The sequence below is a fragment of the Ochotona curzoniae genome, unplaced genomic scaffold (assembly GCF_017591425.1).
Source record: "Ochotona curzoniae isolate NIBS_2020 unplaced genomic scaffold, NIBS_Ocur_1.0 contig_4148, whole genome shotgun sequence".
Lineage (NCBI taxonomy): Eukaryota > Metazoa > Chordata > Mammalia > Lagomorpha > Ochotonidae > Ochotona > Ochotona curzoniae.
Window position 1 is genome coordinate 4,862,148 of NW_024466146.1, and position 27,965 is coordinate 4,890,112.

At 38.1% G+C, this 27,965-nt stretch overlaps 1 protein-coding gene across 1 annotated transcript in view; it reads left to right on the forward strand.

Annotated features, from left to right (window-relative positions):
* Positions 1–356: 356 nt before the first annotated feature.
* CPO (carboxypeptidase O) overlaps positions 357–27,965 on the forward strand; it is a 59,927-nt gene continuing 32,318 nt past the window's right edge. The window contains exon 1 of the mRNA XM_040984392.1: positions 357–445. Within this exon, the coding sequence (XP_040840326.1) occupies positions 357–445 (89 nt within the window). The remainder of the gene's footprint in view (positions 446–27,965) is intronic.

Here is a 27,965-nt window from a genome sequence, read left to right on the forward strand (position 1 = left end):
CCTGCCCCAGTCCATCCCTCTTCCCACCAGCTGCTTGTCAGAGGAGTATCTGTGCCGAATGATATTTAGGAATTCAGATATTTAAGTCTCAACCAAATGATCCCTGGCTCAGTGATAGTTCAGAGTTAATAATACCTTTTAATGATTGCTACTTTGATCAACTGGGATTTGACTTGATTTTAATTTCAGATTTCAGTGACAGTTTTTAGTGTTGCCTTCAGCAAAATCTACCATCTGATTATCTACAAATGGCTCATCTTTTATCCAAGTGAGATAAGTAGCTAGTTTAAGAACAGAGAGTCATCTAAAGTCACAGAAACTTTAAAATTTATGTCAATAATTAATTCTCTGCAGCTATGTTGGACCTATCAGTGGATACACCTGATAAGGAGAAGTACAGTGAAATGGTGACACAGCATTCTCCACGAATGAGCTATGAGATGAGGCAAGGCATGCTCTGAAGGTGAGAAGGGCAAAGAGAGAAAGGTGTGCTACTGAAGTGGATGATCAATCCTCGAATCGTCTGAGAGGACCCTTGAGTATAAAATCTCCCTGGCTTCTTTCCAGTGAGTCGTCTCAATAATTTTATTGCTATACACACCTTGAAATTATTATTTGTTCTGTGTGTAAAATGGGAAATTGCAGTTTGACAAAGTCATTTGGAGTAGCCCAGAATCCCATGCATGGCAATTGGTTCAGAGCTATTAGCACAGCAGATTTCTCGGTCCATTAAGAGTTTGATATAGTAGGTGGCATCTCCTTGTGATTCTTTTCATTTCAAGCTCCAGACAAACTGCCCTTTCTGGGTTTTTAGTCCATTTCTCTGATTACTTTTTAAGTGTTTCTCAGGAAAGTTTTTCCTCAATTTGGTGCTTACTGTTCCAAGTCCTTTGCTGCTCTCCTCCTCTCTTTGCTCACTGACTGTTACTTTTTATGTATCATCTTTGAGAAACCATGTCATATGGAGACCTCCTAAATTTGCTGTTCTCCACTTTTCACTCTTTTCTTGGCTGTCAATTTTGAGTCTTCCTTTATATTCTTGCAGCAGTGTTTCATACATTCATTCTTTCCTCTAAATGGCTGCCAAAATATGCAGCTGCTTCCTCTTCAATATTGTGAAGATCTGCCCTTTTTATCTTTCAAAAGCGAAAAAAAGAAAAACCCAAAAACACTTTATTTCCAACTGCCCATTCCAGTTCATTATACAGGGGGTGCTGAATTCTAGACACCTACAGTTTAACCTAATGGTCCTTTTCCTTTTGAGTTTTACATCCTATTATCTTCCAGGACTTGGTCAGCTCAGGAACCCACATCATTCCCAGTGCCTCCACTCCACTGTCCATTCTGCTATCTTATCCAGAAAACTACAGTGGACACAAGAAAATGAGCGTATCAGCAGTCCCAGACATGTCCTTGCTCTTACCAGAGCTCCAAGAAAGACTTCCTTGGGAGTGTTTACCTATAAGGCTAACATTTTTTCTCTCACTTTTTGTTTTTCATGGCAAAAAAAGTAAAAATTCTAGTGTGATGTAAAAGCAGGAATCTTTTTTCTTTTTCTGTTTCTTTCCACAGAGGGAGGAACGGGATTTGCTTTTTTCACAGATGTTGAGTTTAGGTGTTCACTGTTGGCAGTGGGGGTAGTCAGCAGGTGGAAGGTGCTTGAATTTGTGACTTCATTTGCTGCATTTCTGTTATTGAGACCTTTTCTCCCAGGGGATGTGGCAATCAGGTCTCTAGGCAGCTATCAGGTTGAGCATCTGCTCTGTAGTTCTGAGGTCCTTGGGATTGTAGGGATGGATACAAGAGGGGAAATATTAGGAAATTGATATTATGATACTGAGAGCTACTGTTTTTTAAAATATGTTTTTCATCAGTATTCGTTATTTATTTATTATAGACCCTGTATCTGTTTGTTGGTTTGTGGCTCAGAGAAGCGAGAGGGAATGATGACTATATCAAATTGAAGTAAGACTGTTCTTATTTTTTTATTATTAATATTAAATATACAAAATATATTATGGATAATAATAATCCCAGAGCTCCTTGCTCTCTTATTGACTGTGGGAAATGGGAGCAGTGCAGAGCTGCATCAGGACTAGTGTGATTCGATCAACAATTCTGCGGAGAGATGGGGCCCATAGAGTTAACCACACATCGTGGATGGAGGCACAGACACAGGCAAGCAAGACAATCTTTGCTGAGTTGAATCTATAATGCTCAATAGCACAGGAATCACCATCAAAATCCAACTCATGCCTAATATGGGAGACCAGTCTGTCTCTCCTGCCATGTATGGCGCTTTACCAATGGTAGTAGATGTTTAATTAATACTATTGCATTTGTCCATTGATATCCATAAGAAGTTGGTTCTAGGATGTCCTTTGGGTATGTAGATGCACATGACTCTTGTATAAAATGGTATAGTGTTTTCATATAACCTACATATACTTTCCCATACCGTTTACATTACTTGTAGCTTACTTTTAATATCTAAAGCAATATAAATGCAATGCAAGTAGCTGCTATATTGTATTTCAAGGGAATAATGGCAAGGGCGAAGTATGGACAGATACGACCTTCTTTTTCAAGTATTTTTGATTCATGGTTGAATGTCTCTGCAGATGTGGAAGCCTGACAAAGAGGGCCAATGAGAGCTCTACACAAGATAACTAGAGAGGTTTTCGGTTAGCTTAAGAAATAAGTGAATTGAGTAGTTATACAATGCAAGAAGAGATGAATTAAAAGGAGACATGGTATGGATTTTGAAGAAAACAGAACCCTTTAATCACAGCCCATCTATGAGTAGATACTTGAAAGACAGACAGAGAGAGGAGGAGAAGGAGGATTTTTTCAATCTCTCTTTGATTTTTTTTAAACTTAGCTACTTTATCGCTAATCAAATTATTTATTTTCCAGAATTCCACTCATTCAGTTCTAGTTGGTGCTGACTCTCCTTTAGTTTGCATCTATCTGCCTCATTTAAATATTTCTTTGTATTTTGTTAGCTACCCTTATGCCTTAAGCAAACCATTTTCTGGTTTGGTCAATGAGCTGCACTTGAAGGAGTGAAGTGTATTGGAGGAAGGGAGAGATCAGGTTGTTTTTTGTGTTCTCTCTATGCCTCAGGTGGAATCCTTGGCAGTAACTGTTATCTTTGATGGCTCCTGACCCCACTGGACAAGTCAGCCTTAATTTGCTTCCTCTAGTCAATTCCCATCTTCTTGCATCTCTTTTCCAGCCTATGGGTAGGAATAATTTCTTATTTCTTAGGTTAGTTACATTTTAAAAGCATGATGTTCTTAAAATTTGTTACAATGCTTAACTTGCTCTTTATTAAATAACCGGAGGGCTTTGTCCTTCCCAGTTAGATTTATTGAGACATTAACAAAGCTTGAAGAACATGCATTAGTCAGTTATTGCCATAATAATGCAGCCTAAAAGTGCCCCAACTGAATTTTAATAACGCATCTTCTCCTTCCGGTCATTGGTATACTGTTACTTGGCTAGGTTAGCCTTGTTTTGGCTGAGTTCAAGGGAATTCCATCTATTTCCTCTCTTTCTTGGACCAATGGTTACCCCGAGCATGTGTCATGATGCATGCATCTAATTTTGGGATCAAGGCTGATAGGAGGCAGCTACATTAATTCTGCTGTATCACATTCCCTCATGCTTAATTGATTAAAACAAATTGCAAGTCAAGTCAGAACACAAATCAGGAGCTGGAAAACTATATTTAGTCCAGCATAAAGCTAGACAAGCAAGTGGCTTTTGATTCAATTCCAGAAAGGAGCCAGTAACTAAGTGAACTACACTCGGATTAAGGAAATATTTACTTACCTATGAGAAAACAGTCTTACTATCATGAACTGCATCCTGAGCAACTGATGGCTAATTGGTATAAAAGCTGCTGTGTTTATATTTGCAGTGTTCCCTACGATTTTGAGCACTGATTTTGACTTGAAATTCCAACATTTCTGCCATTTTTTTCAGAATTTTTTTTTCCTCAAGGGATAGTAGTGTTGATTTCAATCTTAACTTGAAGCCCCTGTTTTTGCTTCTGGTTCCCCATTTGATTCTAGCAGTAGGGGCCACGAGAGGGAGGACTGTAAGACTGAAGGTGGAAGAATGAATTTTCTCCTTCCTGTTTTCTTCCAATGTTTCTTTTTGGTTTCTTGTTTTTGTGAGTGTTACCTAGCAAAAGTTTCTTATCAGCATCAGCAGTATCACTTGAATCCAGTTTTCTGTATTTCCAATGTTCACAGCCCTAGCTTAGAAGGGCCACCACCTCAGAAGGGCCTTCTCCAAAGCATCAAAATTAGGATACTCTTCTAAACTCCTTCCAGTCAATATTTTTTTTAAATATCTAATTAAAAATTGTTAGTGTTAAACACCCTCTTTTACAATAATTGATGGGATCCTCCCATCTGTACCTTGACTTATACTAGGGTAAATTTTATTTTGTAGACTATTTCTACCTACTCAAATACTGCTTCATCTTTAGGAAAAATACTCATTGAGAAAAATGAGAGGAAAGGCAGGAAGCAAGAGTCTATGTTTAGGGCCATCCTGGAAGGCAGGTTCTTGTTGTAATTCTTTGGAAATACAGGTTAGCCACATTAGAAAAGCTAAGGAAAATTTAGATGCTCAAGCAGGCTGCAAATTATTGTGAGTTAGGGAACAAAAAGGTACCAGCTGCCCCTGGAATGTAAGCTATTAGATAACAGATTTCGGTTTCTTTTACTTCTTATTTTTAAACATTTGTTTATTTGAAAGTCAGGGAGAGAAGGAGAAACAGAGAGAGACAGACAGAGACAAAGAGATAGAGAGAAAGAGAGATCTTCCATCTGCTGTCTTACTCCTCAGATGGCTGCAAAGACAAGTGTTGGACCATCCAAAGTCAAGAGTAAGGATCTTCATGTGGATCTCCCACATGACTGGCAAGAACTCTAACTCTTGGGCCGTATTCTCCTGCTTTTCCCAGGGAACTGTATTAGAAGTGGAGTAGCTGAGACCTGAAGCGGCACTGATGGGATGCTAACATTGCAGGCAGCACCCTTACCTGGTATGCCACAATTCTGGCCCTCAGTTTCTTTCTTTAGGACCTGAAGTTTTAAATGGGCCAGACTTTTAAACTAGGAAAGAGGTCAGTTATGGATCATCGAGTTCTACACATCTTTCAGTATATACAGTAGTTATATATATATGGTGTGAGGCATGAGTTTGCTCTTACTCTATAATTTAATACCTACTGTTGCCATCAATAAAGTACAAGCCCTGGGTGAGGGACATGTGTGTTTTATACTATTAAGCCTGTACTGTTGACCAACGCATAGTAGAAAATCAACAAAAGTCTGGTGGAGGTACCATTATGGTGCTAGTTTTTTTTTTTTAAAGATTTATTCATTTTTATTGGAAAGTCAGATAAACAGAGAGGAGGAGAGACATAGAGGAAGATCTTCTGCCCATTGATTCACTCCCCAAGTGGCTGCTAAGCAAATTTGGAGCCACGAAATTCCTCTGGGTCTCTCATGTCGGCACAGGTTCCAAGGCTTTGGGCCACCCTTGACTGCTTTCCCAGATCATAGGCAGGGAGCTGGATGGGAAGCGGGACCACCAGAATTAGAACCAGCACCCATATGGGATCCCACTGTGTGTAAGGCAAGGACTTTAGCTGCTAGGTTACTGTACCGGGCCCAGGTTCTAGGTTTTATGAGGGTGATGCTGGTCACAGTTAATCACATGAAGATTTTCCACTTGTCTGTTTTGCATCGTGGTATCTAGTCTAGTGCTCAGGTGATTTCAGTAGCATTGTCAAGGGAACCAAACTTTAAGAAATGAAGCTCAATACTTGGAAAGTACACAGGAATTGGAGCACCTGTGGCCTGAGTGAAACGTAAGTGCCATGCGGTAAAGTGCCATATCTCCATGCTTTGTGCTGAAGGCTTTAGGTCTTATGTTTCTCATTCTCCTCTAACCAGGATCTTTCTCCTGGATAGCATTTACACTCCTGAAAGAAATAGCAGAAATGGACACTGTCAAAGAACACTGTTGCTTGTCTGTAATTGCTTGCATTTTGAACAAGGAATAGAGCCCCTGTTTAACTGAAGGAATAGACTATAAGTATGCATCATTTAAGAAGTGAGTAGGGAGGCACAAGAGCAGGTGAGGCAGGCTCAGAACAAAAAGCAGTGACCAGCAATGAATAGGTACTGAGACATACTTACCAAATCGATAAAGTTGTTACAGTTTAGCATACCTATCAGTGAAAAGAAAATACACGAATTCTATGTTGTGGTTCTTCTAGAGCTGTCCATGAGACTCAATAGAGAAGCCTGAAGGAACAAATGCTACCTATGAGTGCTTGTTTACTCCTATACGAAAAGAAAACAAAATATCATTAAAGTGAATGCTCTTTAGGTACGAATTTGGACACTTGGGGAATGATTCACTCTATTAGAGTGGCAAAAATAAGTATAGAGAATTTTCTTCAGAAGAGTCATCAACTGTCAGATGCTTGGAATTATAAATAGGAAGAAATGTGAATTTTTGTGCCCAATTCTGTGCATTTTCCCACCATTAAGAAAGGTTCTGTCATTTCCAAAAAAAAGAGAGATGTATAGTTTCTGACTTTTTGGGAATTTCTCTTGAAGCAACTGGTGCTTCTAAAAATAGGTACACTGTAACAGTCTGTAGAGATGACCTACATTGTGGAGGGCTAGAGATGTCCTAATCTTTGTAGAGAATAGAAAGGCTGATGTGCTGTGTTCTTGAGCTTTCATTAACTTAACTGCCGTGAGAACACTCTCATTCCTTATGGTTACCCCAGTAAGCCACCAAGCAAAGCTAATGGATTGCTAAGACTCACATCCTGACTCCAACACTTTGTCAAAGTTAGATGTGCTCAAGTTTACTGTCTTTCTAGTGGTTTTCTGTTGACTTCACTCTTTCCCCATCTTTTGTACATGCCTTCATGTGACACGTTATGGATATCACTGTGCTGAGTTCAGGCATTTTTCCAGGGAAGCTCAGATTTTTCTCTTACTTTGCTATCCAATAAACTCATCTGTTAAGCATTGGGAGAAGAAATCTGGAAACTCCATCACGAGTTGGCAACTATCACATTTCTGAAGAGAAGAAAAGTCTTCTATCTAGTTGAAACCATATTTTTGTGCTGGAAAGGATTTAAGACAAAAAAAATATATTGCACATTTGGGCATAGCCTTGGGTTTTCAACATACATCTTTCGTGTGTTAGGAACTGATGATTCACATTCCCCATTGGGAAATATGCTTTTCTTCAGGCTTTAAATTGTCTGTTCAGATATATAAAGCATCTACCACCTTGAATACACATGGCAGTTAGCAATGGTGAAATGCATGTATACAAGGAAAGATTAAAATCTTTTTATTTATATATTTTATGCTTACAAAAGAGAAAAAATACATTGACTTCCTTTGTCTGGCTGATATGTTTAAAATGAAAACCATATTACAGTGTTCAGAAAAGTGTCAGAAAGGCTGTTCTACAGCCCTGTTACAGATATTCCAAACCAACATTTCTTGGGCCTTGCCACCCATAAGTCTCTGGAAAAGCTTTCATAGTGAAATTCATTCTTGTTCATGTTTCTTAACATTACTCTATCCTATTATGGTCCAATAATCTGGTTGGTTATTACTACCAAGCAATTCTTTTAGCTGGGAAATCCCAATTAATAATAATTAGCCATTTGCCCAGGGAATCAAATGGCAGAATTGGGTAAGGACATGTTTAAACAGATGGAGAATCATTAACCATGGAGAATCAGAGAGGGCATATTCAAGGAAACAGGAGAGGACAGGTCAATGGCAGACGGGCACCTGGAGACTGAGAAACATGGGAAAGCAGCAGAAGCGATGCTGTGGTGTTGCAGTGACAAGATACCCCAGTGGCAGTGAGTGATGGAAAATTCCCTACTTTTATTTTTCTTTTTTTAAAATAATTTAACATTCTTATGAATTCTTTTATTTTAAAAGATGTATTTATTGTTGGAAAGGCATATCAGATTTACAAAGAAAAGGAGGGACAGAGAATTATCTTTCATCCGCTGACTTGCTCCACAAATGACCTCAACGGCTGGAGCTAAGCCAATCCGAAACCAGGAGTTCTTCTGGGTCTCTCTGCAGAGCCCAAGACTTTGGGCCATTCTCCTCTGTTTTCACAGGCCATTGATAAGAGAACTGGATTGGAAGTGGAGCAACAGGGACACAAGCTGCTACCCATTTGTGATCCCTGTGCTTTTAATGAGGATTTAATCATTGAGCTATTGAGCTAGGCCCTGAAAATTTCTTCCTTCAACAAAATGATCATTGCAGATTTTTCAGAAGGACAGAATCTGTATTGAGAGTTTGTTCACCAATATTATTAAAATTTGCAGGCCTGGCGGCATGGCCTAGCAACTAAAGTCCTTGCCTTGAACGCCCTGGGATCCCATATGGGCGCCGGTTCTAATCCCAGCAGCTCTTCTTCCCATCCAACTCCCTGCTTGTGGCCTGGGAAAGCAGTCGAGGACAGCCCAAAGCTTTGGGACCCTGCACCCGCGTGGGAGACCTGTAAGAGGTTCCTGGTTCCCGGCTTCGGATCGGTGCTCAGCCCCGGCCGTTGCGGTTCACTTGGGGAGTGAATCATCAGAGGGAAGATCTTCCTCTCTGTATCTCCTCCTCTGTGTATATCTGACTTTGTTATAAAAATGAATAAAGCTTTTTTTTAAAAAACTTGCACTGTGTGTGTGTGTGTGTGTGTGTGTAGGCAATTATTTTTATTTTTATTATTTTTTCATTGGAAAGGCGGATATACAGAGAGGAGAGAGGAGAGACAGAGAGGAAGAGCTTCCCTCCGATGATTCACTCCCCAAGTGAGCGCAAAGGCCGAAACTATGCCGATCTGAAGCCAGGAGACTCTTCTAGGTCTCCCACGTGGGTGCAGGGTCCCAAAGTCTTGGGCCGTCCTCGACTGCTTTCCCAGGCCACAGGCAGGGAGCTGGAAGGGGAGCTGGAAGGGAAGCCGGGCTGCTGGGATTAGAACCGGCGCCCATATGGGATCCTGGGCGTGCAAGGCAAGGGTTAGCGCCACCGCGCCAGGCCATAAAAGAACAAATTCTATTGAATTATTATTTGGAAAAATATAATCTCTGATTTTTATATCAATTTGGTAATTAAATACTGATGTCATGAGGAAATTGCTTTTTGTATCGCTATAAAAAAGCAAAGTGGATAAGCTGGAAGAGTGAAGCTTATTGAACTCTTTTTAATCAACTGCAAGGTAAAATATTTTAGAATATTTCAGTCACCACTTTTTGGCAGAAATTTTAATAGAAATCTTATTGTCTTCTTACAATCAGAGAGTAATTCTTTCCTGATTTGAATCATGATTTATTATAGATTAGTTTTTGCATTCTTGAATTTCATATTTCAAATCAGACACCATGTTCCTTTTGTGTCTAGCTTTCCTGACTCAATATTTTTGAGACTCGTCCAAACTGATTTATCAATAGTTCATTTCTTTTTACTGCTGAGTAATATTCTTATAAATGAATAACAAACATTGTGTTTTTCTTTTTCTCCTATTGATGAGTATGTGAGTTGTTTTTATTTGGTGTCCATTATGACTAAGGCTGCTATGAACATTATGGTACAAATTCTTTAGTGGATAAATGCTTCCTTAAAAGTGGTATTGTTGTGCAGGATGGATGCTTGTTCAACTGTGTAAGAAAGTCAAAATTAGCTTCCTGATATGTTTTTCTTTTTGGTTTTATAGGGATTTATCAGTCTATCAACAATGTATAGGAATTCTAGACACTCTGTAACTTTGTCTTTTAGTGACACTTATTAAAACTTTTACGCATCTAAACTGTATCACATAATACAATGTTAATAACAATAAAAGAAAAAAAAAACTTTTACGCATCCTAAGTGGTTGTAAAGTCTCATTGTGACTCTATTTTCATTATAACATGACTTATATTTTTTATAGGTTCATTAGACTTTCAAAAATTTCTTTTTTCATCTATTTAAAAATGAATCATACATGTTTACATTGTTTATTTCTGAATACTTATATTTATAGACATGAGTTTTTTTTTCACAAAATATGCTTTGTGAATATTTTTTCCCCAGTGTGTGGCTAGTCTTCCATTTTCTTAATGGTGCCTTTTGATGATCAGGCATTTAAATTTTAATGAAATCCATTTTCTTTTGTTTATATATATAGATAGATATAGATTTAGATATAGATATATAATGTATTTTGTGTCTTTAGAAATCATCTCCAAGTCTGCAATTACAATACATTTTCCTAGATATTGTATTGTTTATTTCTCACACTTAGTTCTACAATCAACCTCAAAGATCTCTTTGGAAATGTGGTACATATGCACTATGGAATATCACTAATCCATAAAAAAGAATGAAATCCTGTCTTTTGCCGTGAATGGATACAAGACAGAATCATTATGCTCAGAGGAGTACATCAGTTCCCAAAAGACAAATACCATGAATTCCCCCAATCTATAGGAAGTATTGATGTTATTGCAAATCTCTGTTTTGAATGACACTAAATTTGTCCACCTTATACAAATGAAATGACCCAATTGAATTAAAATTTTTAAAAGTTTAAATTATATATAAAAAATAATTCTTTCTGGGCTGCCATAGTGGTTTATCAGGCTAATCCTCTGCCTGCTAGCACCAGCATCCCATATGGGTGCCAGTTCATGTGCTGTCTGCTCTTCTTCCAATTCAGCTCCCTTCATGTGATCTGAGAAAGCAGTGAAGGATGATCTGAGTCCTCGGGCTCCTGCACCTATATGGTTGATAAGGAAAGAAGCTCCTGACTCCTGGTTTCAGATCAGCCCAGCTCCAGCAATGGTGGCTCTTTAGGAGTGAACCAGAGGATGGAAAACCTCTCTGTCTCTACTTCTCACTGTGTAAAGTCTGCCTTTGAAGTCAGAATAAATAAATCTTAAAAAAAAGAAAGAAAGAATTATTTGGGATGTAAGGAGTCAAATTTGTCATGGATTGAGATCTCCATAAAACATTGGCTTACAGAAGGTTTCCTGATGAATGCTTGCAGGAAAAATACTTGTAAGTTGGGGAAGGAAGCTTAGTTGACAGAGGAGAAGTTGACCTGTGATGCAACATGTCTTAAATCTATAAGAAGGAGGATTTGGGGGATGGCCTTTCATCATTGGCTCAAATGATGCAGAGAGCTAGGATTGTGTTCCTCTGCGTAGGCCAGTTACAGAATTTAGGCTCCCAGCAGGGAAAAGATGCAACATTAGTTGGCCAGAAAAATTATCGAGAAGGAAAGGACTCAGCTGTGAGCCACCAGCAGCATTCACAGGCCAGCAGCAGAGAAAATGAGTCATGGGGTAGAAGCAGGGGTGGGTAAAGTGGTCAGGCTGAAGAGAATTCGTGTGCATGTGTGTAAGGCGTGTACTGTAGAACTCAGGACTAGGTTGTTGTTGGTGGTGTTTTGTTTCAGGACCACTACTTTCTCCATTGATTTGACCTGTGATGCCTTGATCCAGAACTTGCTCTGTGAGGCAGTACCTCGTCTCTAACCCATTTGTCTACTCTCATGGCAACATCCAACTGTAATAATGACCATGGCTTTGTAGAAATTGTTGATATTGAACATGCAAACCTTTCAAATTGTTGAATTTGTTATTTTCCAAACTTTTTTTGGCTCTTAGTATTTTCAGAAAAAAATCACCATCAACTTGAAGTTCTTAAAAAATTAGCTAGATTTCTTTGAAATTATATTGATTATATAGATAAATTCTTTGAGAATGGATACTTTATGCATTTGGAATCTCTCAATTAATGAACAGCATATTTATATTACAATGTTTCAATTTTCCTTAAATTCTGTCTGTGATCTTTTGTGGTTTCCACTATGTATAATTTGGTATAATTTGGGATTTCAAATTTCTATTGTTTCGTTTCTAGTTATTTTATTTTTTGGAAGATATTAGAAGTAGTATTTTCAAATTTATTTCATTTCCAGTTGTTTTTTTTTTTTTTTGGCTACTATGTGGAAATGCAATGACATAATAAACTGATTATACTACTTCCCTAAATTCACTTGTAACTTCTGATGGTTTTTGGCAAATTCATGCAGTGTGTTCTAAAAGCAAAATCGTGGATGTAATCCTGAGGTCTGAAAATAGTCACAATCTTACAGTTTCTAATCTTCAAGGGTTTGATTTCTATTTCTTTTCTTGTAGCAACAGACTGGATTGGAGTAAAAAATTTAATAGACCTAGAATCTGTTTGGGGAAATGTTTGATTGCAAATTCAATTTATTTCATGGGTTACTTAAATCCCTGTGTCTTCGGTGTCAGTTTTTGTAAGATGTATTTTCCAGGAAGTTGTCCAATTCACCTAATGCACATGGGGATGCAATTCTCCATGTGTCAGCTCCATTTCTAGATGTCTTGTGAGTAGAGACTGAGGGTTTGGGATCCAAACTGTGTTCTCCAGGTGTTAGTATAGAAAAGGCTGTGGGAAGATGCAGACATGTTTCCTATCCAGAACAGAACACAGAGTGGTTTGTGACGTAATGTAATAATAATGTCCTCTTGGAGCAAAGGTCCAGGAGGCTCATGTGCAGCTCCGTGTTTAAGGATGCAATCTCCTTGTCCTGACATCTCTTGGCTCTGACACCTATACACAACCCTTACCTGCATAACTTAAATCATCCCAAACAACCTGAATTTTTGGTGTCTCTGCATTGAGCTTGAGCGTTAAGGAAGAATTGATTTCAACAAGAGGCTCACATGGCTTGTTGTGTTCTAAATAACAAAGTTACTGACCTGGGAATTTCAGGCCTTCTGTAGCTTCTAAGTTTGATAACAGAGTGGAATTTATTATGTTTCTAAATAATTCAGTACTCTTTGTTGTTTCTGATAATCGATGCTAAGTTGCTTGTAATGTTCCTTATTATCTTTTAAATTCTTAATCATTTAGCAGAGAATCAGAAAGACAAAAGGAGAGAAATACAGAACACGCACACACACACTTGTACATGCTAGTTCAATTTCCAGAAGTTCACCATGACCAGAATTGGTCCAGGAGCAAAATTAGAAATCAGGAACTTAACCCAGGCATCCAGTTTGGATGGCAGGAGCTCAATTACCTCAGCCACCACCGGCTTCTGCATTAGCAGGAAGCTGGAGGGACAGCTGGAAATTGAACCCAGGTTCTCTGTTACGGAGCACTAAAGCCATTTTGTCAAATGCCTCCTTCCAAGTCCCTCCTTATCTTTTGGCTGTCCTTATATCTTTGGTGAAACAGTTCTTACAATTAGGTTGTTGGCTTTTTCATTTACTTGTTTTTTATTTATTTGAAAGATCCAGATATGTGAATCAATATATACCTAGTAGACACCTGCCTATCTATCCTACACTACAGTTCTATACCTATCTATCCATCTATTTATATATCTATAGCTGTGTATTTTGTGGAAATAACCTTTTGAACACTAAGTAATGATCCTCTTTGGCTGTGGAGACATTCCTGACCTTGGAATACACTTTGATATTACTATAAGCACTCTGGCACTCTTCTGTTTGATACTGTGCGTTTCATCTTACAGCACACTTTCACTTTTCACCTATCCGAGTATTTTAAAAATAGATTTCTTGCAAGAACAGAGTTGAAGCTTGGATTATTTTTAAAGCCAGTCTAATTGAACTTTGTCTTTTAATGGGAGTGCTTACTTCATTTAAAATTAATGTAATTATTTTATTTTTTGAGTCCAAGTTCACCATATTTCTATTTGTTTATAGTTTTTCCAGTATACTCTCTGTTGCTTCTTTGATGACTTCTACTTAGTTACTGAATATAGTTTTTTACTTAAATTTATTCCTATATTGATTTTTTTAGCTGTGGTTTCTTGAGTCTTTGCTCTACACGAGTACAATAAATGTCTTTAAATTACCATAGTCTGTCTTCAGACAATATATAATTATTTTCATTAAGTCACGCAAAGTGTATAAAAAGCTACAGTGATATGAAGAAGCTTATCCCCTCCTGCTAGCCTTTGATTATAAATTTTACTTCTATATATATATATGTCATAAGCCTCTAAACACTTCATGGATACTTCTGCTTTTGTCTGCATTTCATTCTTTCCTGCAGTTGTCAGAAGTAATTTCCTTCAGTTCTGCCACTCTGTCTTCAGCCTTCTGTGAACTAAACCTTTGAACTAGGAAGGATTGTGGAAGTTTCAAGACCAGTGTAGATTTGTTCTTTTGCTGGAGATCCTAGGATTTCAAACCCACTATACTAGTCTATAGGTAGCCATTAAAAGTTTGTTCAGATTTTTCTTTTTCTTCTTTTTTTTTTCTTTACCAGGAATAAATATCTATGGGTCTCTTTTCTTTGGGAAATGTGTGTCATTTTTCTGGAACTTCATTCAGTTTTCTTGGTATCCCCAGCTCTTGGATAAATATAAAAACCAAACAAAGTAAAACTATCACACTGTGATTTAGAGACTGTTCTGATATGTCCTTTTTTTCTAGGATGAAAGCTCTGGTTTTTTGTGACATTTAACATCCTTTAAAAAAATTGAAATCTTGTATCTTTCTAAATTTATTTGTGAGACTCGTTTCCTCATTTCCTCGTTCTTCCTCGATAGAAGTTAACATAAGCCCCGGTGACCTTTTGATACTTTCAATTTAAAAGGTTACTATTAAAAGTTATTTTTAAAGTCTTTTAATAATTAGCCCAAACTATTCGGGTTCATTTAGCACATTTCCTTTTACTCAGTTTGCAGCTATTGCAGCTTGGACCCCAGCAGTGGAAGAGGGCAACATCACTGACTTTCCTCCTGTACTTTCACCTTTCTCCTGTCTTTCTATTTCCAGACTCCTCCTGGGTAGGAACAGTGGGAAAGAGAGGAGATGACAGAGCAGGAAATGTTTCACTAGGCCAACATCAATTCTGGTGTGGTAGATGTTTTAAAACTCTTTTTCAAGATCTTTTGCGGATTTTACATACCTTTATTACTCTGTCTCTCAACACTAAGGAATCTCTCACTTCACTTTCCCTCCATGAAGGTAGAGCCATTTCTGTCACAGTTCACCTTTTTAAAAATTATTATTATCATTTTATGATACAGTTCAATAGGCACTGAGATTTCCCCTGTCCCCACCTCAATCCTTCCTTCCTCACTGAGTTCCCTGATATCATTACTATAGTATAGTTCTTCATACACAGTCATAATGTCCATCATTGCGGGCATGGACAATGGCAGAGAGTCCAGCATCCTATTGTCAAGATATAGTAAGCAGCTTCATTGGGAGTCCGTCTTTCATCTGGAACTAGAGATCCATACTGCATGGTATCCTCACATCTGGATATGGTCGTCTCCATTACACAGTTACTATACATTCCCTTAAATGAAAAAACCACAATACAAAATCAACAACAGGAAGAAAAATAGAAATTTACAATGCCATGAAGTTAAATAACATGCTGCTGAATGACTAATGTGTCGCTGAAGAAATGAAAAAGAAAATCAAGAACCTTCTTGAAGAAAATGATGCTACTGTATGATCGATCTATCCTCTATGCTTAAAACATCTAAATATTTTTTTGTAATGTATTAATGTTGATGCTCATTTTTCTTGCATCACAAAATAGAAGTATATGTTTTTAAAAATAAGCTAATAAATATTTTACACTTATTTTCTATGATGTAATTATAGTTTAGCATAAGAAAATCTGTGGAAAACAAACAAAAAATTGGAATGGTAATATTTATCTAAGGATTGCCACAAGGATCAAATGAGCACATCAATAGATATCAGACTCTTAGAAGAGTTTTGGTCCATCCCTGGCTGTTGCCAGTATTGGATAGAGTGAACCAGTGAATGGAAGATCTCTCTTTGTCTCTCTCTGTCTCTCTCTGTCTCTCTCTCTCTCCCTCTGTTTGTCTCTCTCAGTTTTTTTTCCTGTATCTGCCTTTCCAATAAAGTGAAAATAAGTAAGTGAAAATCAAATGATTAGAAGGTAAAAATACTCATCAATATGACTACATGTATGCTTTATAAAATGTCTTTAATAAATACATAAAAAACCAATTCCTTCTGTGAAGGGAAATTTGGTAGCTACATATAGATTCTTGTACGCCAAATTTTAAATCAAGTGAACATACCGCTACTTTAAAAAAAAAAAAAAAAAGAAGAAGACCACATTAAATAACTTTTTAAAAAATGTACCAATGTAGTGGCCAGTCAGGCTAACCTGTGGTGCTGGCATTCTATATGGGTGCCAGTGCCAGTCCTGGCTGTTCTATATCTAATTCAGTTCCCTGCTTATGGCCTGGGAAAGCAGTAGAGAATGGCTTGTGTCTTTGTGCCACCTTGCCCAAGTGGCAGACCTAGAGGAGGCTTCTGACTCCTGGCTTTGGATCACCTCAGCTTTGGCTGTTGCAGCCCTTTGGAATGTGAATTAGTTTATGGAAGACCTCTTTTTCTTTCTCTGCCTCTCCTCTCTCTCTTAGCAAAATCTTCCTTTCAACTGAAAGCAAATAAATCTCTAAAAAATAAAAGTACTGAAAGCATCCCTGAATAAATACAGATTATATTTGAATTTGTAAAGGAGGTTGATTGTGAAGGGAAGAAGAGGGGGTGAGTGTTCTCACTGGCTTCAAGGCTGAATAAAGCATTATTATTTGCAGGAGAATCGTGGCTATTCTACGGCTTGTGAACAAGTATTGTATTGAGTTGTGGCATCCTTCCCCCATCCACATCTCTATTGGCATCCAGTGATTTACAGGAGGTTTTGGGATATTTGGGGGAAGCCTTGAGCTGTACTGGGCTTCAGACGTAGATCTACATATATAAGAAGTGGGGTGTGACTGAAGGTGGGCGAAAAGAGACTACACTACTAGCCAGGACTCACCTCTAAAGAGAGATTCAAAAGAATTGTAGTCTCAGTGAATGATCCACGTGAAAAATAACCTGCAATGCCCTTGAAGTTGTCCATGCATTAGACCTGTCAGAGCCCTACTTCTACATGCCTTCTTAGTGGACTTTTAGGAAAGAGTAGGTGCCATTATCTTCCCTTCCGCAAACAGAACGCTACACAAAAATGCAGATCAGTTAACCATTAGACTGAGCTATAAGCAGGACTCTGCCAGCTGCTACAGAACCCTGACTCTGCTGAGGGGAGGCCATTACTAAATAGATTGGTGCAATCTTCAAAAGCTACTGTGTTGCAGGCTGCAGTATGGGTAGCTCTCTGGTAGTAGGTGATGGCATCCCAACTCAGGGCAGGATGATACATGACTCAAGGTGCATACTGGGAACAAGAGGGATGGTGCAGGTTTTTAGCAATGCAGCAACAACAAGTAATGAAAACTCTGAAAGTACATAAAGACAGAGGATGCTCATCTTGCTCTATTTATTCATAACTTACTTTTTTAAAAAACAGAGGCTTACTGTGAGGGATCCTCTAAAACTTTATGGAAATAAATATTATGATTTTAAAAACTGAATGTGGATTTCAAAATGTTTTTGTGCCCAAATAAATTTACTGTTTGATTTCAGTTTTCATAAACCTTTCAAAATATCCTCAGATATGTTCATAGGTATGAATGGAGCAGTTTAAAAGAAGAGCTTAACACAATAATAGATAGCAAGAGATAATCTAATGGTCAAGGTTCTGGTCCCCTGGCATTGGGGGTGATACTGATGTGGGAGAATCATGAGAAGGGCACCTTCTCTTCTGAGACAGGAGAGAAAGAATCAGGATGAAGCTGAGGCTTTAAATGTGGGCTGGCTTTCCCCAGATCTGTCAGAGATTGTGACAACTGCCAAGGGATGAGGTAAGAATGGAGAGAGGATGCCTCAAAGAGAGCAACGAAGGATTTGGCCACTCTTGGGGGTTGAGTTGGAGCTGACTGGACATCTATGAAAAGATCGAAGGCCCACTGAAGTGGAAGACCACAGATTTGAAGCAACAATATCTCTTCTGAACCCTAAGTCTCTGAGTTAGGAGCCCTCTTCTGGAATCTCATGAAACTCCATGATTCTACTCTGACAGTGCTTGCCACACTATGGTAGGAGGATAGCCTCTCTCTTATTCATTGCTGTCTGTACTCCTGGGAATCTAGCACAATTTCTTCTACTGTTTCTAATGCATGCTAAGTATTGAATAAATAATGAATACGCATCAGCATGTGGCAGCCATGAGACTTCTTCTGTTGCTTTCAGAAGCCAATGTAGATAGTGATGTTAACAATCCAGGGCGATTAGAGGATTGCAAGATGGAGTAGAGGAGAGGAGTGCCAAAGGAAAGCAATAGGTTGGAATATGACCTTGGATGGTCAAATATCTTCTAATGTTTAAGTTCTATTTCTTGGTGACTGCCTTAGGATCTACTGAGACTCGCATTATCAAGGAGACAACATTTTAACATCAAATAGCTTCTACTTGAAAAATAAATTTGGGACTGGAGGAAATAAACATTAGGATTTAACTATTCAGTGATAATATTAATGACAACATGACAACTTTTTACAGATAATTCCTATTTGAACCCGTAGAAATCACATTTACATGATCATCACGTTGAAGTTTGAATACCTCGTAGCTTTTGGTCAGCATTCTTGTCCTTATTTTGAAACGAGGATATATTCAAGTTGTCTCTGTCAGTGCTGAGCCTAGAACATGGACACACAGTCCAGGAGGCTGGATGAACTTAAAAAAGTCTCAGTGTTAAACTCATTAGTTTAGTAATAATTGGAACCCATTTCCCCTGACATCTCAATCAGTTAAATTTACATGCCTGCTTTAATGATCTTCTTCGTCTTCTTTATTTTGAGCCACTGAAGATTTCTGTTTTTTCTTTTCACAGATGTTCTATTTAGATAATAACAGACAGGACAACAAGAGAAGATTTGCACAGATTTGATAACTTCATGAGTAAGGAACATTCCCAGGCAATAATACTGCATTAAAAACTAATTTCTATAGGGATAATTAAACTTCACATCAGTTTAATAAATAGGTACTGAAAATCTACTCTGTGGAAACACTGAACAAAGGGGAAAATATATGTTGTTCCTCTTTTTAGAAAATGATAAGAGTGACACAAATAACTGCAAAAGAAAGCATCATTGTGGAAAGTCAGAAGGAAGACACAAAGGCAGTGCAATTTAGTCACAAGAAAGAAACTGCTTTTTGTGTTACCTGAAAGGCCTTTCCCAATTATACTATAAATAAACCATCTTAATAAATTGCATATTATAAATGTTCTGTATTGGTAAATGATAAATTTGTAACAGTGTTATAGTATTACATTGGGAAGAAAAGTTAGTTAATAGAAGCCATAAAAATTTCAGTGACAATAACCAATATATAAAATGAAAATAAAACCTGGAAACCAAAAAGCAACAAAACAATTGAGGAACAAATTATTAAATGGTGGAAGTTATCACAACGGAATATGAATACAGAAAAAAATAAGTTAACTTCATGCCATATTCCTAAGGTTTCATTGGATTTTAAGTGAATACTGGATCACACAGTGTTAAATTTAGAAAAATATAAGAATATATTTCTCTTACCTATGAAGAAGAGACATGTGCCTGTTAAACCTTACATTTTGTATCATTAACAAAATAAATTGGGAAACATGACACATTCGTTTGCCTTGGAATGAGAAAATTACAGGATTACCTTGAAAGTTTTAAAAATTGTCCTCTTTCGTTGTGATCCTGAGTGGTGATTATTTGTGAAATCTGAGAAAATAGTGCTGGTTTTGGCCAGGTGCTTCTGCTAATGCAAAACTGTCCCTTCATGATGATGCTCAGATCACCTTAAATTATCCGTTATTGCTGTAAAGTGACAGCTTCCTTGAGCAAGAAGACCACAAAGAGATCAAAGCTCAAATCCCCTCCTGCCCACAAGGTGCTGTTTGGCTCTTTCTGATTGCAACTGTCATCAACTAAAATGCCGTAAGTGCAAGGTCTAATGAGAAGTCAAGATCAAATTTGAAGAGAGATGTGAAGTGGACAAAAATAAATGGTTTTCCAAGAAGCTGCAGAATTGAATGATTTTTTTCCATGACTTTTAAAAGAAATAATACATACATAAAATTATTATCCAAAATGTAGCAGCTTAAACCACTTGCCTAGCATCCAAGTGAATGGGTTGGCCATTTGTACTGAGTTATTTGTTTCTTTGGCACCTTGGTCAGCCAAGATTCTGTCTCTAGGGAGTGATGTGATGGTGAATTATTAACACCTTTTATAAGAGTGTATAATTGGATGATACAGTCTAATCTGGAATGAGAAGGAGACAGTAATGGGGATGAGCATATCAGGAAGCAAAGATACTTTGCAGTATGCATTTCTACTCCTGAATAACGAAGATTCCCAGTGAAACTGCTAAATATACTGTGATAATATGATACTAGATTTTCAACCATTACCAATAACTGTAATTCAATGATATACTTGAATAGCTGAATGTTGAAACTGTAACTATTGCTGAAGAACTCTACTGTTGTAATAATAATATGGGGGGAGGCGGACGGAAGAGGGTAGAGAATGGGAATGGAGTAAGGGGAGGTGGAGAAGGGAATCCCTGTATCTATAAAACCATATCATGAAAAATAATAACAACTTAAAGATTTAAAAAGTCCATATGCCCAAGGAAGAATGACTGAGTGGGCTGAGATGTTTCTAGATGAAGCAATCATGCACAGTAACACGCGTGGATGATACAAGTGTGCAGAGTCAAGCAAACTGAATACAAATTGTTAGCAGCACATTGGTTTCTATGGGAAACTCGAGAGCAAAATTCAAAAAAGATGTAGAAATCACTCCTCTGGTTTTGTACTTGATTTTAAAAGTGTAAATGTGATATAATAGCTTTTAGAAAGGAGTTTACTTATTTACCACTTAAGGGGTTAAATTTTATGCATGTCACAAAGACAGCGAAAAGATGATATTCTCTGCACCATATCATCATCTAATCAGATATTAGAAATAAGACAACACATAGATGTTCAGGTTGGATCTTTAATTTCAGTGCTTTTATACTAACACTATGTGTTTGGTATGGTAGCATGTTTTTCCTACAATTGCAAAGTGGCTGTGGATGTGATTGTAAAACATTCAATGTTAATAAGAAATGCAGGGAATTAGAAGCAGATATGTGAAAGATTTGGATACATTTGTTAAAATGTTTGTGAAATTGGTGACCAAAACAGAAATTTCAAGTGCCCTCTGTATCTTCTAAGGTAAATCAAGGCTGCATTTACGCCTTCCTGAAGAAATGTTGGAAGTTCCTGGAAGTTTTATCTGGAAATGACAGATAAATCATTTAAGCCAATCTGCAAAATTAAACTGTGGGAATGAACATGGACTTTAACAAAGACAGAGCTGGTCCAAATCTCTACCCTCAGTTAGGTACATCTTTTTGTCCTTCTGAGCTTAAGCTTCCTTGTAGGACAAAAATAATCACCATTCACAACCAAAGTGTTAAATATACAAGAACCTAAGGAGCACTCAGTTGGGTCATTAAAGGCCCTTCTCTTTCATAGACTTGAACTTTTGAGGGCACTTTCCTTCTCCTTCCAATTTGGCTAATTTGGCAACATTGTAGGTTTGATTGCTTTAGTACTAAAATTTATGTAAACATATCTGGATGTCTATCCAGGCAAACTTGGGTAAGCTTGCGTATTCATTTCACTTTGGCTTGAGATGATTGAAGCTGCCTTTGTCTGAATTACTCTCCCTCAGATTCTTATCTGAGATTCTGACAACCCAGACAATATAAAATGGTGACAGTAAGGCTAGGTCTTCTGAATCCATTCTAGAACATGTTCATAAGCTGACCTTTGCCATAATCTTGGGTCCTTAGAGAGTCCTGAAAGATAAGTGATAGTGTCTTTCTCCTTCCAGGATGAGATCTTACTTTTCTTTTACAGCTCAGGCAGTAAGCTGATTGACCCAAATTGTTTTCTGTCAATAGAACTGGAAGGGCCTGTATGCATGGTTCTGCTGTTCACTGAATGGGATGAGACTGTTATTGATTGAATACTGTAACTCTCACCCCAGTGCTCTCTTAGTTGATTGGGTGATCATTGCTTAAGAACCCTGAACATAGCTGATCAGGGTTGCTCTCCTCTCCCACGCATGAGGAATGGGACAATCCAAGACTCCTAAGGTTCTAAAATTCTACCTCTGACTCATTTCTGGGATAGGTATGTTCAACTCTCAATACAACTTCTTACTTGGTTTTTCAATTAACTCTTGTTTGTTTTCTCTCCAAAATCTGTTGGTAGACCATGAACTATTGAGTTCTGTTAGAGAAAAACCATGGATGCTAAAGTGTACCACAAAGATGATGGGGCATCTATTGTGAAAAATGTAGACATTTTGCAGAGCACCATTTTCGGTTCCCTCTTTGATCTTTGATCTATTTTTGCAAGTTTGCACATGGTAGACAACGAATAAACACCCAAACATTCTTTCCAAGAAAACACAGGATGAATAATGTTTAGTAAAATGTGTCCTGAGGTCTCTTTCTCTATGACAAGGCTTGAACAGGAAAAATAGAAAACCAGGTTGTATCTTATTTTCAATAGTCATGATTTGAATATGTTGTGTCCCCACCAAATCTCATGTTGTTTCTTGGTCCCCAGGCCAGTTCTGATGTGAGGGGAGGCCTAGCGAAAGATACTGGATTCATGATGGTTGAACCTTCATTAGTAGATTAATGGTGCCTTGCGGGAAAGTTTGTACTCTTGGAGGAATGAATTAGGAGTTGTTACAAAGCAAGGTACCTTGTCTACCCCCATCTCTTCTGCCATGCTCGTTTGCCCATCCACTTTCCACTGTGACTTAAAAGCAGGTGAGGCCCTCTACAGAAGCTGATCAAAAGTTAGTGTCTTTCTAGACTTCAGAGCTGGCTGCCAAAATAAATTTTAAAAAATAAATATTCAGTCACATATTTTTTCATAACAGCAGAATATCCCCAACCAGGGTCCACAACATAGAAAGTGATGACTCTTAGAGATTTTCAGACCTGGTAGTACATTGGAATCACCTGTGGAAATTTCTAAGCATTGGTATTGTTACCAATTGGTATTGGTATTGATAATGATCGTAGACCACCCGCCGGCTGGTGAAATAGTATCAGCAAGTTGTAACGGAAACTTTACTGAAAAATCCACTCCTGGGCCCCCTTCACGTAGAACGGAAGAAAGATGGAGGCGAAAGTGGGCTGGCAAAGGGGCTGTCTATGCCCCAACTATGTAACGAATGTCCATTCAGGTGTGCCATTAATCGGCTGGAATCCCACCAGGCCAATGATCTAACTGGCTCCTGTAGTCCCTCCGATTCTGGACTGAAGCCTGGGAGACATGCTGGGTCTGGAGCAGTGCCAGCCCATCACCTCCAGTGTCCTGGGTAGCCATCAGCTATGGCCACACCACCACCCGAAATTCTGATGCAAGTGGTCTGTGGAGGGAGGTGACTTCAAAGTTCCCCAGATATTTCTAACAAAAAAAAAAAAAATCAAGTTAGTGAACCAGTGGATTTCACAACTCAGATGTATGTAGGTATGCAGGCATTTTGATTGAAATCAACCCTCTGGGTAACCCTATGAGAAGTATTTTCACATTCGTTTTTACCTATATAAAAACTAAAAATTGAGAAAGACCCAGAGATTTGCCTCTTGTGACTTGCTAGTGAGAGAACACAAAAGAAGGAAAGCTATATTATGGTTGGCTGGGTAGTTACAAATTTGTACTCTTCTTATAACACTGTATAATAGAATCCACGAACCCAGCAAATGTTTAGCAAGTATTGACTGTATGCCAGGCTCTGTTCTAGGGTCTGACCATAAAAGCTGTGCTCAAAAACAGTCTCCATCCAATTCTGATATTGGGGACAGAACCTGTTCTGTTATCTCAAAAAAGAACTCTTGGTTGTGGAGAAAGTGTGGTATTAACATGGCTTCCCACCAGCACCAGAGACTTGAACTGGTGTCCATATGGGATACTGGTGCTGCAGACAGTGGCTTTATCCATCATGCCACAGGGCCAGCTGCATCCATACATACTGATACTATCTATCATCCATCTAATTGTCTATCTATCTATCTATATGTTCCTGTCTATATCAACCTCTACGTATGACAAAAAATACGTCAGATTTGTCTCTGTTTATTTCACTTCATATTAATGATTTCTAGTCCCACATATTTTATTATGAATGTCAGGACTTCATAAGGTAAATAAATCTATGCATTCCATGCATACAAATTTAGGAGCATGGTGATACTTCCCACCCAGCCCCTTCTCCCAACTATTCTACCGCCTTCTTTCTTCTTTTTTTTTTTTAATTTTTACAGTGACTTACTTTCACTTTATGATTTTTTAGAGAAATGTTTGCTTTGTTGTTGAGTTCCTTATATATCCTGGATTATAAGATGCATATTTTGAAAATATGTTTCTCATTCTACTATCTCTTCATTCTGTTCATTGCTTACTGCATGAAAGCTTCTTAGTTTGATATAATCGCATTTGTGTATTTTTGCTTTTATTTCCTATCCTTTTGGGGTCTTATTTAAAGAGCCGTTGTCTATGCCAGTGCCTTCGAGTGTTCCTTTATGTTTCCTTTCGGTACTTTCATAGCTTCAGATATTACATTTAGATCTGTGATACATTTTTTGGTTGATATTTGTGTAGGATATACGTAAGGGTCTTGTTTTAAGCTTTTGCATGAAGGAATTCAATTTTCATAACACCTAAAAAAGCTGGTTTTTCTCCAGGGGATGTTTTTAGAACATTTGTCAAACAAAAATTGGTAGTAGATACATGAATTTAATTCAGTGGTTTCATTTCTATTCCAGTGGCCTGTATAGCATTTTTTGTCTGTTGCCATAGTTTTCTTTTTAGCTTTAGTTTAATTGTTAATTAATGTTTAACATATTAGATATGAATGTAATAACAAATGTTTGTGTCTATTTTTACTCCATTACCATGATGTTTTGCTATAATGTTCTTACAGAATGACTTTGAATCTCGTATTGTCATTCCTTCCTCCTCCAGCTTATTTGTATTGCTCCACTTCGTTTTGCCTTTTCAGTGTCTTTTGTGCTTCCATATGAATTGTGAAGAATGTGATTAGTATTTTCAATAGCTAGATAGTATGTTTCTGCTCAGTTCTTGCATGACAGAGAGGCAAACAGCTTCCTCTAGTCTCTTTTTGTTTTTTTCAAGGGTAATCCTCCCTCATGACCTAGTAACATCTTAGGTGCCTCACTTCTCAGCATCATTTCTCTAGGAATTAAGTTTGTCATAAGAATTTTGGGAAGGGCCAGCGATTTGGCTTGGCAGGTAAAGCTGCTCCTGTAGTTCTGGCATCCTTTGTGAGCACGGGTTTGAGTCCTGCCTACTCCAGTTTCCATCCAGCTTTAGGTCCTTGTGCCTGGGAAATCAGTGCAGGATAGCCAAATGCTTGGGACCCTGCCACCCATGTGAGAGACCCAAAGGAGTTCCTGGCTCCTGGCTTCAGACCAGCCCAGCTCAGGCCATTGTGGTCATTTGGGAAGTGAATTAGGGGGTGGATTCTGTGTCTCTGTCTCTCTTTCTATAACTCAAATAAATAAATCTTTTCAAAAAATTTTTTTCAGAGGACATAAACTCTCAGACTATAGCAGATAGAATGACCAATGAAAATCTTCCTGTGACTAAACTTTCTTTATTTGGAATCAATAATCAATCCTACTCCACAAACTCTGCTTTGTGTGGCTGTAAGCACTGTGTCTCAGACACAGTAAGAATTCTACAGCAGTTGTTTTTGCACCAGTATTAAGTATTTTAAATTTTAAAGACTTCCCAGAGGAGTAAATGGTATCCTCCTAGGGAATGAAGGAAATGATAATAGGCACAGAAAAACTAGGATAAATAAATCCACTCTCCACTGACATTATTCCCAGGAATGGAAGTAACAAGCAGAAATTCTGCAAATTCTGGGTGGAACTGAGCTTTCTGAATGCATTTGTATTTATTCAATAGTATAATAATTTTAGCAGAAACTACTTACAAAATAAAGAGCCACATCTCTTAAAAATTATTTTAGAGATAAAATACTAGTTTACAGGAATATGAATCCATGAATTACATTAGATTACAGATATTTTATACAAAATCATTTATGCTGGAAAATGTTATTATTTTATAAACATAGAATGAGGATTATGTAGATTATACATGACTGATTTTAGTAGCTAAGATGTTGCTCTTTTTACACAGTTGCTGCATTTCATAAATCTGTTTTTCCAATATGTACAAGGCTGAAAAACTCTACCCACCCCTCTTTTAGAAAAATCTTCTCATTAACTTCGGATCTAGATATTTCATTATCAAAGAGAAAGCAGTCCCACATCTTTCTCCTTGAATTGTTTGCATTTTCTCTTCTGCATTGTGTGGTCTCTTGCTAGGATAACCTTGGATAGAGCTATAATCTTGTTAAAGATCATTGTTATTAGTGTCACTGGTAATTACACTACACATTCTGTTGATTTTATAGTCTCTAGCAAGCTTTCTCATACATGATTTCACTTGAAATGCTCCACAACCATGAGTAGGAGGCAAAGAGAAGTATAATTTTTCTTTTTAAAATTTTTAATTAGAAATCAGATATACAAAGAGAAGGAGAGACAGAGAAGAAGATGTGTCATCTGCCAATTCACTCGCCAGGTAGCAGCAATGGCCGGAGCTGAGCCAATCCGAAGCCAAGAGCCAGGAGCCTCTTCTGGGCCTCCCATGCAGGTGAAGGGTCCCAAGGCTTTGGGCTGTCATTGACTGCTTTCCCAAGCTACAAGCAGGGAGTTGGATGGGAAGCAAGGTTGACAGGATTAGAACCGGCACCCACATGGGATCCCAATGCTTGCAAGGGCAAGGACTTCAGCTTCTAGGCTACTATGCCTGGCTCTTTCTTCCTTTATTAAAAATTTTTACAAAAGAAGGATGGTACGGCTTATCAAAAAACACATGGCTGAAAAATGGTGGAAACAGAAGCAGAACTCAAGACTTCTGATTCCTAACTCATTGCTTTAAATATTGTCCTGAGAACCTGAAAAATGCAATAAATTATGTCATAAACTATGTAAAAATATAACAAACCATAATGACATACAGTCAGTAGAAACTAGAAAGCATAGGCAATGAGCCTGAGGTAAAATTCAGAGAAGAAAGAGATGCTGGTCCTAACTGATGGCCTTCCATTGCAGTATCTGTGCAGATGATGGAAGCCAAGAATCAGATGCTAGCTGTCTTCACCAAGTTTGCCATGGTGATGATTCCACAACCGTTCTCTTTGAAAACTAGTTTGTAGCTGGTATTGAATACACTCTCTTCCAACTGAGGAGAGAAAGGCATCCAGTGGTTAATTCCCCAGCTAACTGGCTCTGCTCTATCTGGTTGTCCAGGCTAAGGGTACACCAGGAACTCCAATCTCTTCTCTAGGATCTCCCCATCTCCTGGCCCTCTCAATGCCATATTCCATGCATAAAAGATTGAATGTCTTCCCTTCTCCTCTGATTTCCCTTGATAATCCACACAAAAATACTTCAGCAAAAGGAAATTGATGAAGTTTCCCACCTTCATAAGAAAGTTGAGGGTCTGCCTTTGTTTCTCAGAACTATGAGCATGTAAGCAAGAATGAGTCCCATTGACTATAGAAATGGTGCGATGATCCATCAGCTTACTACTCAACCTGTGGCACCATCATGCCATATGAGTGATGTTTCACTTCTGAACTAGCTCCCTGCTTATGCCTGTGAGAGCAGCAGAGGATGGCTCAAGCCCTTGGACTCCTGAACTGATGTGGGAGACCTGGAGCAAGCTACAGGCTCTGGGCTTAGCAGCTCTGGCTGCTGTGGTCATTTTGGGAGTGAG